The sequence below is a fragment of the Varroa destructor genome, unplaced genomic scaffold (assembly GCF_002443255.2).
Source record: "Varroa destructor unplaced genomic scaffold, Vdes_3.0 BEIS01000005.1, whole genome shotgun sequence".
Lineage (NCBI taxonomy): Eukaryota > Metazoa > Arthropoda > Arachnida > Mesostigmata > Varroidae > Varroa > Varroa destructor.
In genome coordinates, this window is record NW_019211458.1 from 41,937,380 (window position 1) to 41,956,698 (window position 19,319).

The 19,319-nt window shown below is 43.4% G+C and overlaps 1 protein-coding gene across 1 annotated transcript; it reads right to left on the reverse strand.

Moving 5' to 3' along the window:
- Nucleotides 1–9,346: 9,346 nt before the first annotated feature.
- Nucleotides 9,347–14,567, reverse strand: insc (spindle orientation adaptor protein inscuteable). The gene is made up of 2 exons (XM_022807424.2): nucleotides 14,222–14,567; nucleotides 9,347–12,230 (listed from the first exon to the last, which is right to left on the reverse strand). The coding sequence occupies exons 1-2, from the start codon at nucleotides 14,282–14,284 to the stop codon at nucleotides 9,864–9,866; spliced, it is 2,430 nt and encodes an 809-aa protein (XP_022663159.1). The 5' UTR covers nucleotides 14,285–14,567; the 3' UTR covers nucleotides 9,347–9,863.
- Nucleotides 14,568–19,319: the final 4,752 nt, after the last annotated feature.

Below are 19,319 nucleotides of genomic sequence, written 5' to 3' on the forward strand. Positions count from 1 at the left end.
TTCAAATTAAAGTACGTAATTGCATATGGAATGGCGCATAAATACAGCATTGAGTTGTGCTTGAGTTCGCTGCTGGGATTACTCGATAAAAAGCTAACAGTACCAATAATGATCGTGCTAAGCAGGATAGCCGTATCGTGTTCCCTATTCCGTGACGCCTCATTGAACCTACCGTAGCGAGTCTAGTTCAAGTAGTCGATCGTGCTTGATAGGTGCCGCAAGCCTACTCTATCATGTAATGATAGGAGCGATAACCGGCTGTTTGCCTAGAATGAAATGCCTCTCGATGGATGAGTCTACATCGGCAACTTCTGCGTCAAGTCTGGTTCACCATATGGGTACCTATCACTTTGAATATGTCGCTATAACGATTTTTACATTATCGCAGGTCTTGCCGAAATGATCAGTGCCAGTAATGACGATAATTTCGAGCAGCAATTTTTTTGAACTAATAATAACCAATATTGCCGGAACAAACCAATGTGAGATCCAATCCCGGGCCCTATTCGCAAGGTGGTATTCTAGTGGCCCGTGGTCAAAGCAAAGATGGCGCCTGAAGAAATAATACAAAACTTAACAGATTAACTGAAGTAATGGTTAATGCAGGTGTGATGTTTTCCCTAAGCAAGCGATTCCAAAGTGATGACGCTGATACTCTGAAATAAGCGACTGTTTAACAACATTATTACCCACAAAAACGGTAACTTGATCAGTTAAGACCTATATTCGAAGGACAATGCTATGTCGGCTCGTTAAAACTGGTTCGTTCGCTGATTGGTGTAACGATCAGATTCTCGTATCTAACAGGCAAATAGGATTGTGCGAGTGCCGCTAGGGTTCAATCGCTGGCATCGAACTTGTTCAGTTAGAGTTGTGCTTCATGAGCAAAGGATAGAACATCACGCACCTCTCGAAGCCATTTGCCAGGTAACTGGAAAACAGACTCTAAAGTTTAACGTCGAACCTGGCTAAAGATCAATTATCCTTAAAAACTTAACTTTGTACTGGCCGCAAAATATGTTTTGTTCGGTTTTTAAACATTAGCAAAATTAAAGAGAAGGTGTTGACAGGCGCGAAAAAATGATGTTCGTAAATCCGAAAAGCTGAATTCATCATACCGAACTTGAGCATACTATTTTGTTGTGAGGTAATTTATTTGTAATGTTAATATATATATATATATATATATATATATATATATATATATATATTAACAGCAAATGCTTATACTTAACAGTTATATGATTGCAATAACTGTACGTAGCGGTGCATTGTGGAAATTCGTCAATCAAATAATTATTTACTTTAAATCTGGTTAAGTTAAAAAAAAATTACCTGCAAGATGTTACCATATATTACATACGTGAGTAGCGAGCTGGTGCTACCAGGATAGCCGTCTTAACTAGCGTAAAATGCAACGTTGACGGTTTAGCCCATTTTTAATCGTATTCTATTGATATCATCTATGGACTTCATCGTCAGATTACGTTCTTCTCTAATCAATTTTGTAGTACACTTCTAACAGCAATTTTAAATTTCATGTGTAGCCCCTGCTCTGAGACATAGGTGAATTTTGGCTGCTACTCGAAAAACGCAGACGTGTCTTGATTATTAATTTCTTGCGCTTCCTTTTTAGTGCAATAATATTGATTGGATTAATAACAATAATAATGATTAATATTATTATTAATAGACTTTCGGGGGTCTAATGCCCGCCCACGGGAACTCCGTGAAGGGTAGAAATAGTACGACGCCTGCTGCTATTATTACTGCAGTGTGATTTTTTAGAACAAAACGACGCCTATCCCTGTAGTACTGTTAAGCCATAACATAGGAAGAAAAAAACTGAAAATCGATTACCGTAGCCGATGATTATTGTGATACTGTATAATGTATTCTACCCCCGCCGCCGCCCCCCTCCACACACACGCACTATGGGCTACATAATAAACTTGAGAAAAATATGTGTTTACAACGTTATCCCTTCTCCTAAAATAAATCCTTGCAACAACCGTCTAAGTAAGGGTTCGTATCGAACACTAACACCCTTTCAACACAACAAAGAGTTTTCAAAGTTGAATAACATATCGGTTAGCAAAAGGATTCATCTCATTGATTTTACACAATTTGTAACAATTTAAAACGGACGCTAAGAATAACTAAACAATTCGTAGTGTCCGCAAGCGCGCTGCATTTTCCGCATTTCGCAAAGTAACAAGACGAAAACAGGTCATTCAGGATGCTTTTTGTCCGTGGCGTTCCCTTGATAAATAGTAATCAGTTTTACACAAATGATCATTGCGATAAAAACTTCAGCACCTGATCTCGGATCTTCAGCTCCATACACAAATATACATATCAAAAGATATTCGATTTTGACGCCAAAAAGGATATGTTCGGGTAGTAATCAGGTTACTTGGCAGATTTCCGGTAGCGACCGCCAGCCTGTAACGTTGAATGGCAGCCTGGGCAGCATGTTAATACTATTTGCGCCGCTACACGAGACATTATCTACTTAATCTTCCTAGCGCCTATACTGCAGTGCCACACTGGACAGCTCTGTTTTCACTTTCCGGACATCCTGCAGACGATTCAGACAATTGAGGAAGTGTGGTTCGGGGGTTATGTTTATTCAGACTTTAAAAATGTTTCGTATTTCACATTCGATTTGGAATAGTATTGCCGGAGTTGGGTACAAGATCCACTTGTATATATTATATTGAGTGCATCAATCGCTGTATAAGTTGCCATATTATAAATATACATATTTAGAAATAAAGCCAATTCGCTAGACTAAAGCGGGGCCATTTCAATATAATCTATGGAAGCGTAACAGTCCGTACTAGCGGGCTATGTTTAACGTCCGGTACTTAAGCTGTTAGGTATTACCTCAGAATGTTGCTTTCCAGCACAATATGAAATCCGAATTCGAACTTAGACCACTACGAGTCACGAGCAGGCAACCTGATGCTGACTGACACGTGCATGAACCATGAAGAGAAAGTTGTACGTTTACGAAACTTAGCAAGAGAACCGGCGCAAATAACACACTCTGTCCTCATCTCAAGTCAATTTTCGTACAAGTACTGAAATTGTCCATTTTTCGTCATAATTTTTTATAAGAATACTCTACACTCATTCATTTCAGCATTCATAGGAGTGCTGTTGTTCTATAGATTTTTTTAAACTTAAATAATCGTAGCAGCGACTGTGAAATTAAAAGTTGTACCTTAGCGTACCTAATATTAAACATTTTCTATGGTTCCAAAATTATTAGCTAGGACGGTATAGTATTTCTTTTCAGTAACGAAAAATATTAATAACATCTATCCTGCACTCAACAGATGTCTTGTCAAACCTCAATTTTACATTTGTTTATTGCTACTGTTAAATTGAAAAAAAAAACAGATTCTCCACACGTATGCTATTGGCTCATTGATTCTCCTTTCCTCAACCGTATGAAACTAGAAGAATTAACTAGGTTCTGCCATTGGTTTATCTCTAACTTCCATAGATGGCGCCACCGAGTCATCGCATACGACTTAATTTGTCTCCAAAGTAACCGGCTAATTGTCAAGGCAGCCTCAATAAATTTAATCAAGTATTTGGGATGGCTGGACGAGGACCGAAAAGGCGATCATTATGAAATTGCTCACAAAACAACAGGACGATGAATGGCCACTCTGGGATCTATTCAGAACCGACAGAGCGGCCACCGTCAAGCCGCAACAACTACTGCCGTATCGTAGATAGGAGGAACGCAGGCGGAGAAAAAAGGCAAAATATTTGCTCAAATACGCGAATAGGAAAATCAATAGTCGAAGACCCACCTTAAGGCCATATGAACAATGGGATGTTGTCAACTGCGTTCAGCCACATCGGATATTTATGCCGTGTATTAATGCTGCTGCTACTGCTACCTTGACGACACCGATGAAGTCCATGCTGTAGGCCCTCTGTAATCCATGAATACTTTTTCACTCTTTTTCTTAGTTAGTTTCTTTACTCAGTATATCTGCTATACGAACCTATGAGTGTTCGACAAAAGTCTAGTGCTTAGCGTTTTGTAGGATTGTCTATAGCGGTCAGAATGCGTAGCAAGTTACCATAATATCATTGTCTTCTTTTTGGCTGAATAATATTGTTATAAGTACACATGCTAGTATAGTTATAGTTAGCATTCATTTTTGATGCACAGGTATTGGTTCGCATGGACGCAGATCTACACCTAGGCAAAAAATATGTCTACTAGATAAATGTCTAACTTTGCCAGCTAAATGTATTTCAATGCGGCCTCATATAGTCGCGTTAAGCTCTGAACGTAGCAGCACATTCTACTGGAAATGATTCAATGGACTGTCGCATACATTTCAAGAATGCCTCAAACCCACTTTCATATTAACAGACAAAGAATAATAATTGTTTTATATAATTAAACACGATGACTTCGGTTATTTTTTTCACAATGACAAAAAATGTTTAGATCGTCTGTATATCTTTTCTGAGTCAATCAGTGTTTTATCAGATTTTGCAATTCCAATGGTTATGCTAATCATCTGGTAATAGGACGTAATGGTATAGGTTAAAAATCACACCTGTCGGCCCCGATGCTATATTTGTATATAACATTGAAGCTAAGTCCACTACGAGCCGTTAATACAGTATACCAATGCCAACAGCCGGTTGTCACTATGGTTCCCGAGCACTGATCTGTTGCCAAGTCCTAATTCAGCCGATAGCATGCCATCCAGATTACCCACGCAGAGAAGACGTTTCCTTCTCGTGTGCGTAATGATAAGAAGTGAGGTACGTGCCGCTCGGGGTTCTGTTTTGGTCAACTAATACAGGCCGTCAAGATAATATACGGCCATATGAAGATCGTTGACGGCCACTTGGTTGCTAGCCGCGGCCGGTAACAGGGCTGGCTCATGCGGCCGCGTGCGACCCCTGATGAGGGCGTATCTGCCATGTTCAGTCTTGCGATAAGTCTCAACGAAGCTACATGGGGAAACCCATAGCAGGGTGTCGTCTAGGCCATGATCCGCTACAGAGGTTGTGTCAGGCACAAACCACATCGGACGAATGTAGCATTTGTCTGCGCTGGTTTGGTCGCGTGGCGTTTCGGTGCGGGTATTGTATTCGTTGGGACAATACTAAGTACAACAAGGTCCCGGAAGGCCAACCATGCAGCAATATTATCGACGGTGGTAAGATACGAATCATCGATGCTTGGGTGACGGGAATGAACACTGGTGCACTAGCAACGTTGCGACAAACGTACTACGTTTCCTGTGACAATTCGGGCCAGCACTGAGCAGAGACTTGTTCTTTCGACATTGTATTTGTCTCTTTTCTAAAGCGCGTTTGTACCATTCCGCTAACATGTATAATGACAATACGCAATCCCTCTTCCTGGGTCCCTTAATTAATTCACTGATTAATGTGCGGTAGGGATCGGTGGTCTGTTTTGGCTCTTTAGCCATGACCATGAATTTACTCAAGTTTCGCTATTGGAGCCTACCTGTGTTTGCTTCGGAGATACAGCATTCAAAACTGGTGACCTTCGACGTTCATATGGCTGTGTATGGCGTGCGCGTAGAATATTAAACGCCTTGAATCGCCGTCCAATTCTAAGGGGTCGGTTTTTTCGGCGTCGGATGATTTATCAAAATTTTGATCCTGTCGAACACCCCACAATCAATCATACTGAGTTCAAACTTAGGAAGTTCTTGTTTCCTATTAACTGGATCCTTCTTGCAGGTCTTATTAGTTTGGGCTTAATGCATTGCATTACGGCTTCTTCCTCATATTCTGATTTGTCTTAGAAAAAAAAGTAGACTATTAGAAAACTGTGTCTGTGAGCAGTTAACGAATTTTTCAAATAACATTTCTTAGCTGACTTCAAATATGATTCAATACAACAGTATATCAATAATTCTTAGAAATTTTGGGCCGGATCAAGATTTAGGCAAGTTATTGTGTGATAACTGAGATTCGTAACAAACGTATTATGACACTTACTAACGCGCAAAAGATTCACTATATATCAACGAGGGCATGTAACGACACTGCTCCGTGTCAACTCATTCATATTGAAAAATATAAAGTTTAAGATATGTTATTTGCCGAGACAAAAATCTGCTGCGTAACTTCGGCGAAAACCAACGGCTATCACTCCATATAACACCTGTGAAGTTATACTCTGTTAAGAGAACCAATTTGTAATTTTTATTAATTATGGGTCTAATGACGTGCTGACCTTGCGACATTAATTCCATGTCCTGCACGCTCAAACTAAACATACTGCATACTAAAATACCTAGTAAGAGCAAATCTAAGTTCTGCCTAGAACGCTTTTTGGGCAATTTCTTTATAATTGATCTAGTATCTCTACAAACACTCCTTATTTAAAATGTTCTAAAAAACGAATGCTATTCAATTAGTTAAACTTGCCATTTAATATATACAAATACAACAGGAGACTCCTTCACACCAATTATTCGTATTTATCATCCCTATCATCCTAGCCAGATTCGAATTCGACGTTCGAAGCTTAGTCTCCTGGTATGAGTCTGAATGATGATTCATTCAGACTCATACCAGTCACATTGACATATATAAAATACAAATGACCATTATGTATCCAACCACGGTAATCCATATATGTATAGCGTTGTATACGTTGATTCCCGGCTCTTTTTCGGTCGTGTGACGCTAAACGACCAGCGAACGCGACATGCCGCAGCAGCGCCAGCAGCGGCTGAAACGACCGTTGCAGAGGCGCGCGCCAACGAGACTAGCGCCCTCAACAGCGTTCACAACACAAGCAGTGGCACCCGTCCAGCATAATGGTGCCGCATGCCTCTATTTTATCGCTGTAGTGTCTCTACCGGAATTTCTACCGTCGGATGAGGAAACAACGAATAACAACTATGAAGCGAGCAGCCAGTTTACTCGTCACCCGTCATCAGGGTACCATTCGCCATCTACAAGATCTACTAACACTGGTATCAGAGTAGGACAATTGAGTGCCAATGCAGGCGTAGAAGCAGATGGTATTCAAGCTCTTCGGTAGACCGAGAAAGATAAGGGAGAGGGAATCAACGAGAAAAAGAAGCGTCGTTCTGGTTTTGGGCTATGGACTGCTCATGGCTCGTCAGCCGCGCGCGATCTATGGATCACGAGAGAAAACACCATTATTAACAGCACTAAAGATTGCTATACGAGTGCAGCATGAGGATGTTCGTGGGGGGCAGGAGGTTGTGAGGTTCGAGCTGCTAGTTCGTTTGTAGTCCGCGCAGGGAAAAAACAGGAGCGCCTTAGCTGATTCTCTATTCTGGCTGGGAGTTGTTAGAGCGGGTACGTTTGTTTGTTGAATAAAACAGCCAGAATTAGCGGCGAAAGGGGATAGAATTAGTGTAGGCAGGCGGGGGTTTGGTCCTAGATAGTTTTGTCGCTAACGTCAGTTGTTGATTCCCCGTGCGCGTGCTCATGTGTCCGTGTATATACCTTGGGGCACAGAAGGTCCTTCCAACTGCAAGAACAAAAGCCACCAAAGCGTCTATGTTGCATTGTGCTTTATAGCTTTCACCGTTGGTTGCAACGTTGCAAGGAGACTGATTAATGAGTTTTCACTGTTCCTATAAAGAATCATTATTTCTAGTAGTTATAGAGATATGTACATTCGATTTCAGCAATGAAAATTGTAATAATTATTGTTGCTATTATCTATTTTAATATATACTTATGTCTATTTTAAAATATCGCAGTCTCGTAAATTTGATTTTTCTGGCCCATGTTCAGGGCGAAACAAATGAAACTTTCACAACTAGTTTTAATAAGACGCGGTGCTTTGTCGTAGTAATGATCATAATAATATAAAACAAGGTAACGGATTCGCTTTCTAAAATCGCTCGTTTTGCTCTAAAGAAGTTCAGTTGTCTACCTAACCTGACCCACCAGTCCACTACTCTAAGTGAATGATCAAAACAGGAGTAGTTTTGTCAGTAACCACAGCTTTAACTGCCTTTATTGTGCCTGCCAGGCTTCGGCAGTTGGATTGATGGCAATGAATGGTACATAGAGAGACCCTGTTAGGTCATGTAGTGTTTGTGTACCATAAAGGAGTTTCTGCTTTGAAACTTGGCGGGTGACATATCAGCTCGACAGCTGATACGAATTAAAATCGGTGAGAACTCGAAAAATCCATTTTACTAAGTGGACTGTCAGAAAAAAAGCTTTTGCAGGAACTTGTCAATCTTCTACTATTTGCACATAGAAAGCGTTTTGGCAAAGAATCATACCAGGAACCATTTTACACTGTATCGGAAGTCTTTCAGAGGCCGCATTTTTCGTTGCGGTTTAGACGTAAATACAATTCAAAATAAAAAAAAGAAGTTCGCAGAAACTTGAAGAGCTTCGTATCTAAGAAACGTTTTCAATGTCCTTGACGTGTTTATTGCTTAATTAATCCGAAAAGCAATTTTTCAACTACACCGCTTGACTACTGCCATTTATCCTTACGGTTAATTGATTCGTTCGGCTAACGACAAAGGGAGTCCTATTGGTGGCCTAAGTACATGTGTTATCGCCGCCCCCTACTGGATCTCTTCATCGGCGTCATTGTTTCACAAGTCGACGCAGCAAACGCACCTGGAGTACGGCGACGTGACTAGAAGTGGTCTGCGCGTTTTTCTTCTAGGTTCAAAACCCATTCATCCTCTTTGCTTGCTATATTTTTAGTGGTGAATTAAAAAGAAACATCTCCTAACGTCGCCATTGTAATCTTTTACAATTTGTTTCACATTGGTAACAGGGCCCTTTCAGAAGACAGATCCCGGTGAGGGTCAACACAATTGCTTCCCACTGGCACTGTGGTAATTTCATACATACTTCGTCAATACGATTCAGGGAAGATAATTTTTTGTCGCAGAATTGTGATCACTATTAGCAAACGTACGTGTCGCGTGTGTCACTATATGCTTCTTCATAGTAATATTAGTATAATAATTGCAACAGTTACAATGTTGAGAGACGCTAACTGGAACATGCGCCGGAGTGAGCAGGCAGACACGTAAAAAAAACAAATAAAATCTAGTTATACCGTTAATTGTAGCCCTTAGAGAAGAGGTCAAATTAACATTAACGGGAATGCAACCGGTGTCCTATACGTAAAGATGTTTTGATTAAATAACAATCATAATAATTAGATTTATTAATTAGATAAATTCCGCAAGATTTACTGATTTTTTTCAGATCTAAGCAAAAGTCAACAGCAGTTCTTCTCTTGACAATATCTATGTAAGACAGAGACAATAAGAAATACGTATAGCTTTAGGATTTCTATATAATTACTTCCGTACATAATTTATTTATTATATTATATATTTTATTTTGCGATAATAAATGCGTTTTCAGTTCTTCTCTATTTGATCGAATAATAAGTTTGCATAGGTATTATTTTTCTGTGTTCGCTTCTGTAACTATATGTACATCTTTGGCTTTCAGCATTATTCTAACATTTAGGTACAACATTTGTACAATATGTTACACTGAGCATCTGTAGCGCTGTGCGTTCGATTCAATGTTTACTCATGAACTAGAGTTGACTTTGACTAGATTGTTTCACTTGAAGATCTCTGGATGAAGGCACCCCGCGGTACGATTTGCGGGGGTTCAACAAAACAGAAACGACGGTAACTGAACATCCAGAAACCTGTACTGTGTTCATCCTCAAAAAGGCTTCGAGGATTTAGAACTCAAAAAAAAAAATCTCATTTAACGTAACTCAGAACTGTTTCCATTGGGGTTGCCTGATACGAGTTCCCTACTAATAATTAGAATATTTTTCATGATACTTTTGTCTATACGTAGGACTCCGTCTTGCTGGAGTACATTTGGAAGGTATCCCACAGCTCTTTGCTAACGAGGTCATGCGCTCCAATAGCCTCCATGTCAATGGGACTGCAAACAGCCGCGATCTTACGCAATGCTGCGAGACAGGCAACAAGTACAGAATCGGCGTTATTACGCTCCTTGGGCTCCTTACATAAGGCCACAAGACGGTGAACACCCTGCATCTGGATCACGCGCTCAGCAACCATTGCTGACGTGCAGAGTCGGGCAAGAGCAATGGCAGACTTCTGCTGAATCCGTTCACAAATGTCAACCTCAACCTGTTTTTGTAACATGTTAGGTCGAAGCTGCAAAAGCGACAAAAGCACTGTCAAACCACCGCATTCAACAACGTCGCGATGGCACGCCTTCTCCGAGGCGACGTTTGCAAGGACAGTCGCAACCTGATCCTTGACGAAGACGCTCTGTGCGATCGACTTATGACGACAAGCCATAATGAGGTTTCGGGTTGTGCCGTATTTGTGCAGGTAGGCCACCGCGATGGGATCGAGAAATGAGAGGTTGGCGACGGCCGCTGTCGCTAACAGGAACTCCTCACTATTACCAGCCTTGTTCATGACTTCAGTCAATGATTTAATTAGTTGATCCATGGATTCCTTCATACCGCGCAGGACGGGTGTCTCTGTCCAGGGCGCAGTGATCTGGGTGAGCAGGCCAACGGCTTCGGTTTTCTCCTGCTCGCTCGAGTTCTTGTCTTGTAGAATGTCGCGTATAATTAGAACGCCCGCACATTGATCAAACGCACGAGTGGCAGCTGTTTGTGAGCAGAGAAGGGTCAACGCGCGCAGGGCTGTAGGCCATATGCAGCGCAGTTCACGTATCTCACAGACACTCAGGAGAGCTTCGACTCCATTGACTCGGGTGATCAGATCACACATCGATGGCGAGTCCTGAGCTAGCGTGCAAAGAGCGGCCGCGGCACGCCGTGAGCAGCCCAAAGCAGCTCGTTTATGTCTCTTATTCTCTTCAATAATTTTGACAATCTTAGCAATTTCCTTAAGAAATAACGAGTTAGCTAGTGTCTGCAAGGTATTCTTCACATCAGCCATCAGTGACTGGATATTCTCGAATTCTGTGAGCGTCTGAGGCTTACTGTTGGGTCGAGAACCGACTTCACGAAGCCTACGCAGTGTTTCGTACATGTGTCGCTCAACCGATCGAGAATAAGGTGACGAATTCTCAATAATACACCGATACTCTAATAGGAAATCATTAACCTCGGTGCTGAGTCCTGGTACAGAGCTGCAGAACTTCACCCATTGACCCTGCTCAAGTCGGCGTGTCACGTGGCCAACAGTAGCTTGAACATTTTCGTGACGGTCTTGCAAGCGCGATATCGCTTCCTGAGCATCACCCACGCCCAGAATCGCCGCCAGAATCGGGTCTTTCGTGAGGCTTTTACTTTGCAAAGCGCTCAGACATTCGGTTTCGACCTGGGTGCGAGTTTGCTTCAACCACTGCTGGACAGATGGAGCGGCATTTAGGTCACTCTGTTCGACGATCCATTGGAGATAGTGAGAAAGTGGGTGTGACTCTTCTAGTTGGACTGCGTTTGACGGCTGTGGTTGCTCAAAGGCGGTCGCATAAATATGCGAATTGTCAGACGTGAAGGTGTCGTCAAAGTTGAGCCTTTTCGTTACCTGCTGTAGGCTCCGACGATGACGCACAGGCACGCGAGGCGTCTCCATGTGGATCGGTGTCACCGGATCGTAGATATGCGACTCGCCAGATGAGTTTAGCTGGACTGGTTTTTGTGGGCTGGGACTGGACTTGCCTCTAAGAGGTAACGATGCAATGGGTACCGAGAGTTCAGTCTCAGTGAACTCCTCTCGACCGCTCACCGAAAACACGTCTTCGGCTGATGCAAACCTCACCATCTTCTTCTTGGTGTCGTCGCTCCGTCGAAGGCGTAGAGAGCATCTCCGGATGAGTGATTTGGTCTGATTATGTCGCTTGGGGGTGCTAGTCACCGGGCTCTTTTTGGGCTCCACTACGGGCGTTTTGTGCTTGAGTATTGGACTAGGCAGCTTCTCCGTTTTTGTGGCTGGGCTGGCCACGAACTCGTTGACAGTGTTGGTAGCGACTTGTTTGAACAGCGTTTTGCGGCAGACCTGCTCGATTGACTGAACGAGCCACTCGGCCTCGCTGGACGAGCACGAGAAGGATGACTGTCGGCCGTCTTCGACTTCCGACGCTGATGTAGTCGTCGATCCTGTCGACGACTTACGTGTCAATCTTGTGGCCGAGACACCTTTCGCTGGTTTGTGGTAGTCACTTTCGAATGAACTATTCACACTATTCTTACCACTGGGCACCTGAAAGCACACAAAATAGCAGGAGATATTAATCAAAAACTATTTTCGTGTCACAGGTTTACTGAGTTTGTTACTTCTGCACGGAAATAATCGATTTGCTCACGTACGTCTAGATAGTCACGCTTGGCTATAAAAGAAAGGAAACACAGAATTTCTGCATTCACATTCGAGCGCCCGCAAGGAAGCCAGCACACAATTGAGCAACTGCGCAGTTCGGTCAAAACCTTCGCCCATACTCTCTAAAACTGAAAATTGAAAACCGAGGGCAAGTAAGGGAGCTTCACAAAGATGACGAAGCTCAGTTTCAGCGACATCCGGTATGCGAATAAACAGCTGGCGCCGGCTTTCCCACTAACCCAATGCTGGGGCAATTCGGTTCGAACTTCACCAGTCACCTATAGAAAAACCAAATCCACAGAGTACACGACACAATCTGGGTTGCACTCTATCTGGCGTCACAAACTAGAGCAATGCAGGGCTTGGCTTCTATTGTCTGTTGCTGCGTCAACTAGTCGATCAAACGGACTAACCGACCAACAACGCGTCTACCGGTCAGAGCTCGAGTGAGCTTCGTTGCGAGCGGAAAGCCGCGACAAACGATCTCCAACGGCTATCGGACTCGAGACCACCGACCCGAGCTTTCTCGCTGGCTAGGTGCAGAGAGAGAGCGGCCGCTGAACTCGATGGGGTAGTCGGGTTCTCGGCTCCCACCCTCTCCCCTAGGTTGGTCCAGGGCCTCACAAGGGAGGAGAGCGTGCTTAGCTCTCTACGCCAAAGTAATACTATGCTTGACTACTATATCAAAGTACTGCGATTTGCTATTACTATGACTACTCATGGGGATATAACCGCTGGCCGGAAAGCGCCTCACATTGCAGTTAGCATAATTATTTATTATTATATTCTTCTAGGTATAATAAGGTTGCAGAAACAGACCGAAGAGCTCACGGGAGCCCATTTCCAAGAACATTAACAGCCGCTGACCACACGCGCAACCATCCATTATAGCATGAATGTTTAGCGTCCATTAACGTTTAGCAACATGCCACAGGTCCTTAGGATTTGCACGTGTCAACATTAAATAGGCGAAATGGTTCATTCCCTAATATTAGGTTCGTAGACCTAATAGTTACGCTAAAGCCTAATTTTATCGTCAGATTTGCATGGTTACGCTCCGTTACGTTGAAGAGTTAGTATAATTCTCTCAGTTCTTTTAGCCGTGATACTGAACGCCGACCGAAGCACCGTGAGAATGGCAGATGTACCCACACAGCTGCGCAAAACCCATATAGAAGTTAATGGGGCACATGGAGCCGGTTATTCCTTGGACTCAAACAACGTACATACAGGCCCGCGTACAGCTACACACTAAACACACGCTACGAACGGATAAAATAAGCAAAAATCGAGGAAAATAGGTAGAAGGCCTCTCTAAAGGACGATAAAACTAGAGGAAACGAAGGTGTAACGGAAGAATTTTACGGGAAAGCTGTGCCTTTACTATTGCCGTTGCCGCCTCATCCAGACAGCCAATGGTCAACGAAGCCGTTCAGCAGACGTCTAGCTGAACTAAAAATATGCAGAAGGTCCAGCTAACGAAATAGTCTATATTCGGATCGCTTTACGACAGAAGCAAAAACTGTTTGGGAACAACTCCCGGGGACCAACCAATATTCGAGGACCCTTAACCAAGAGATGCCTTAATATGACTTTTTTTTTTTTCGGTTATGCGAGCGCGCCGACCAGTTCCAGTAACTACTAGCAAAGATTAGTCCGTGCAGTATCGGACCCTCAACCAAGAAGCAACTGTTGATGCCTATAGGAGCGCACAAGGTAATATCGTCTGCGCCAGTATGACGCAAGTATCAGAAAACATTCTACCTAGGCTAAACATCGAAACATATAGGCACGCATACAAATATAGAAATCATCATAGAAAGTTTGTCTTGTATTTGCACCGATGTACATAGACGATAACCTGATGCACTTACCAACTTATTGTGGAAGCTGGCCGACTTGCTAATATTACCGTAAACTCGATCATAGTGAACCATGTTGACAGTGTGGATGTTCCGCTGTCTACCCCACACAGAAGGTAGCGTTAGTGACGGGCTGTCACTAATACGATCGTTTAATCCTTAGCAAGCGAGAGATGATGATCTCTAGTTCAAGTAGTTGTTTTCACTGCCGTTCGGAAGATGATGTTGTACTTGATAAGCACGGCTATTCACGTGTGTACCGCTGAATCATTGGCTGTGCTATAGCACTCCGTCGTTTATTATCATGACTACAATTGCTACTATCGAAATAGTGGTCATCTGGCTATTTTCAACTGCTATCAAGTGGTTCTTGAACTAGAGTTCTGACTTTCTGCTTGAGGATTCTAACTTATATACACCCGTAGAGAGGCCCCAGGGAGAGGGTAGTCCAGCCCTGAACCAGAGTCTCCAGTCGGCGCAGCGCCAGAGTCGCGTCCAGAGCACCAGATGCTACCTGGCCGCTCTTCTCGGCGATTGGCGCTGTACATCGCCACAGGCCGCCGATTCTATCTAACTCTCTATTTATTTCTCGTTCTCTCAGTTTTTCTTCCTTTTCTTGCGTTCATTCTATTCCTGCTTTTTCTATGGTCTCTTTAGATATAGAGAACACCCTCTCCGTCTGTTTCTGTGTACGCTTGGATCGCGTACGAAAAAAAAAATGCAAGTGAGTAAGTAGCTTCGATGGTGGCTGGTGTGGGCCGGGGGTGAACACAGCCCTGCTGGCTCATATCTGTCTGTATACAGTGGTCGGCAATCTATTCAGCCGGTGACGTAGCGCCGGACTCAATACCGAACAACAGATCTGCCGTTGCTCCGCCCTAACTATGGTGACGCGTGCCAGCTCTGAGGGCATAACATAACACCTGGCTACTGTGCCTAACAGCGCCAGCCGACGCTTCAGAGGTCTGCTTGAATGATCAGACGCCGCGAGGTAGCGAATGACGACTTTTACCGGCGGTTAGAAACTATGCTGAGCGACAGACACATGGAGACGACTACGTCGAATCGTTTCTGAGATGCGATACACATGAAAACAGGGAGATGAAGGTAACGACAACTGTTTCTGTTTACGGGAGTTCCGTTGAGGGCCGCTATCAGCAGCGCCACAGTTCAATTGTTTAATAAACAGATAGGTGGGTAGGTCGATCAAAGCAGACGGGTAGATCAGTCAAATGGTCTGTGTATCGGAAGCACAAACCAATAAATAAAAAATAGAAATATACAGAAAGGTGTGTATGTTCGCGTAGTCGTAAAGGTGTAAAAATTCAACTCTATATTGAGCGTCTTTTTTCCTCGTCATTGTTATTTTTCGTAGCTGCTATTCATTACAGTTTGATTTACTCACAACGTTTTTCGAACTACGTTGCAGTATTTCGTGCCACACGACTTGGTCGTAATCACTTAATCTTTATCGCTTTATTAGTATCGCTCTTGAATTTCTGTGATAACAAACCAGCGTAACAAGTGAACCCATACCCACGTGGACACATATTGCCTGTCTCCGTATGCCCGGTTCAGCTGCCCGAAACATCTTAGTCGATGTATGAACGTACGTTACGTTCAGTGGTTATCGATGCGACCAGGACGCACTCTTACCGTCATCCGAACGCCCTACTCAGTAATATTCAGCATATACTTGAGCAGAGTTCGCGTGCTTTTCCCCGCTCCGTAATGACGGTACCTATCCACTACCCCATTTGAAAGCAGACCTTGTACACTGACGGAATTACGATAAAACTCAATATAGTATTCTGTTTCGCATATTCTCCCTTCGATTCACCAGTCACCACCTACCCGAGCTTCACCATTTATCCAGCCGCTTCTTCTACGCGGAGTTTTTTTTATGTTACTCTACCGATCTGAGCACGATGAGGCATAACATAGAGGGTCACACATAAAAAAAAAGAAAGCGAATCAGACAAGGAAGACCGTTCTCCATGTAGGCTTGTTCCCCATTTTTGCCTATCGATATGCAGACTAGCTGTTTTCCTGTAGGGTTGCTATCAAACAAGCAAACTGGTCTTGTTCCTCCGTCATCGCTGCCGCCCCAGTCGTCTGCACTAGTAGCAGCTCCACTCCCACAAGAACTGCCAGGACAGCAGAAAAAGCTACGAGACCCGGTTAAGAACGATATCAGTTCACCTCTAGTCAGTACCGCCGCACTCGTATCGTCAGCTCGTCGTGGTTGTCTCCATCTTACGAGACCTTCGTCTAAGAGGAGCAGCTGGCCTAGCGGCTCCCCTCCCTCACCAACCAGCGTGCTCTGTCCTTCTGTATGACGCGTGCCGAGTTTAGGTCGTCTTAAGGTTGTAGTAGTAGTAATAATAGTAGTAGTAGTAGTAGCAGCAGCAGCAGCAGCAATGACAGCTGAAGAAATGGCGGTAGTGGGTTTTAAGTCTCGGTCGAGCGCCGCAGTCGCTCGTAGTATCAGCGGTTCAAGCATATTCTGTGCTTGAGGGTGCACCTCTTACTGGTGCTGCATCGTCTTGGGCTTCTGTCCCTTTCTCGTCGTCTCCTATTAATATCTGCAGCTCAGACTTTGTATGTGTCTTTTCGTTTTCGCTCGTATTCATTCGCGTTTCTCAATGAACCCAGTCGCTTCGACGAGCAGCTGATGTTCCGGCTGATCTGTTTCTTTGGCTGCAACAGCGGCCGAATATCATCGTGATGACCGACTGGTCTGCGTGTGCCTGCCACGCGCCATAAGCCCTACTGTGGCGTATGCAGGCGGTGCGAGCTGAACCTTTCGAAAACTTGAAAACGATCGAACAGCAGAAAATGCAGAAGACGCTAGCGACTGAGTAGCGGCAATGAGTGGGCCAGCTATGTGGCCTCGGAACTGTTGGTGATTGCGTTGCTGATGCCGATAATGCTCGAAAGACAGCAGACGTTTATGAAGCGACCGCAAGCAACTGACACTTTGTCGTTCTTGCTCACCCCGTAGTTGTCGAAGCCGCGCCTGGTGTTAAGGCACAGAAGTACTGATGGCGACAGACACCAGAAATACAGTAAATAACAGTTTTGCTTGAAATGCGCTGTTCTGTTTAACGGCCTTGACTTCATTGAGAGGTAGAAGGATGGTACCCTCACAAACGGCCGGCAGTCACACAGCAGGCCAATAGTTCCTGAAAGGTTAGATACTGCCGCCATCGTTGTTACTACAGCTGGTACTTTAGCTGAACTCTAATGATCAGTCTATTAAAGCATTTGGTGTCAGTCAGCGGCTGTGTCGGGTGTAGTACAATATTGTTGAGGTTCTCGGTTTTTGCGGAATTAAAGCAACCTAAAAAGGAAAAGATAAGGCAAGGAACAGTGTATTGGTTGCACTTCTTATCCACAACAAATACGCACAGCCTTACCCGAACAGTCGGTTGGCTTATTTAGGATACTGAAGGAATTTGCTGTAGATTGCAACTGAGAAACTTAATACTGAAGTGCAGGGTTTCTAATAGTAAAACTTCACCAGCTTTCAATTGTGAAAATTTAGAGGGTTGTTCCACCATCTATTTTCATTAATTTTTAAAATTAGAGGGATACTGTGGTAGAGCTCATCTGGAAACTAGCGGGAGGATGCGCTTGAGGAATTTCTATAATAGTTGAGAATGATAAATTTGCCATGATAAAAAACCGTGCGTATGAATCTCAACGTCCTGTTGGCGTATGGTGATTAGACGACAATCTAGTATACATTGTAGAGAGAACATAATGACGAAAATTATCTTACGTTTTCCAATACTAGCAGATTTCGCCGCACAAGATCACCGCTGTTATCTACTTGTGACTTTGCTGGTAGTAATTTGTTGGTAGGTTGGTTACCTCCGAGGATAATGTAGAATAAGGTAGTTTTTTCTGTTTCCAGTGCTGATTTTAGACTTACTTCTTTAATCAAGAGGTCGCTGGGTAGGATGAAGTATTACTTTTAAATACTTTGCAACAGTTTAAATTAAGTCTCTACACAGCTCCGCAGTCTCCGGATGAGGGGAGCTACATATGAGCGGCTTCCATAGCCACGACCTGCTCTCGATCGTCATGCAACACAACCCTTCGAGTAGACCCAATCGACAGAGTTACGTTCTAGCAGTAAGAAGTACTATAGTACTGCTACAAGCAATTTAGATAAGCAAGAATCAGCATATCTAAAACATGAAATATAAAATATAATAAAGTATAGTTAAACTTAATGGAGCCTAATTATTACCTCTACCGAAAGTCGCACTTTACAGGGGCACTTGACTCTAAGACTGAACAGCCTAAAACGATACGGGGTACTTATATGTAAGGGGTCCTAAAAACAACTTTTCATTCACGCCCCTCAGAATTAATCCGATTCGTTCGCATTTTCATGCTCCGTTCCTTAATGAAGAGTCCCTTTCTATCGGGGGTGGAACTGAGAAGGGGTGATATCGGACTGCGACGGAGAATCAGAACGATAGGACGAAAAGCGACAAGTAACAGCCGAATGAACTTAGCGGTAGGCTGCGAGAATGCTTGGGGCCTCACGCGGTGAATTTAGTATGATTTTTCGATAGCGCGGCTTATAAAATGACATGATAAGTAAAGTAAAGAGAGACATGTCTATGCCAGAATGTCGAACGTGTTGAAAGTATACGACAGAGTAATGCCTGATATCAATGCATAAGAGCTACGGCTTCGTTAGTTCGAAGTTAATGTAGTAATTGCTAATACTTTCTGGCTAGTTCCGAGATCAGGTCCCACATTAACTAAATGTTGTCCATTAAATTTTGTGACAATGCATACTGAACCGTGTGGCATATCTACGTTGATGTAACCTACCCTTAGAACAATGCCTGTCTTTAAGTCGGCTTTAAGGCAATGCGATGTAAACCAGCGAATTACACTCACTATATTGTTTCACGTATAGCGTGCGTGTCATTTGTCATGTAAATCAGCGTTTTCAAGAAAATTATGATTGAAACAAGTGTACGCGACGAATTAAACGAATATAGTTATCACATCAGGTACACCGCCTGCAAATCGGGTAATCTTTTTCCTCTCAGGCGGCTGAGCTCTCATACATCGAACATCTAGT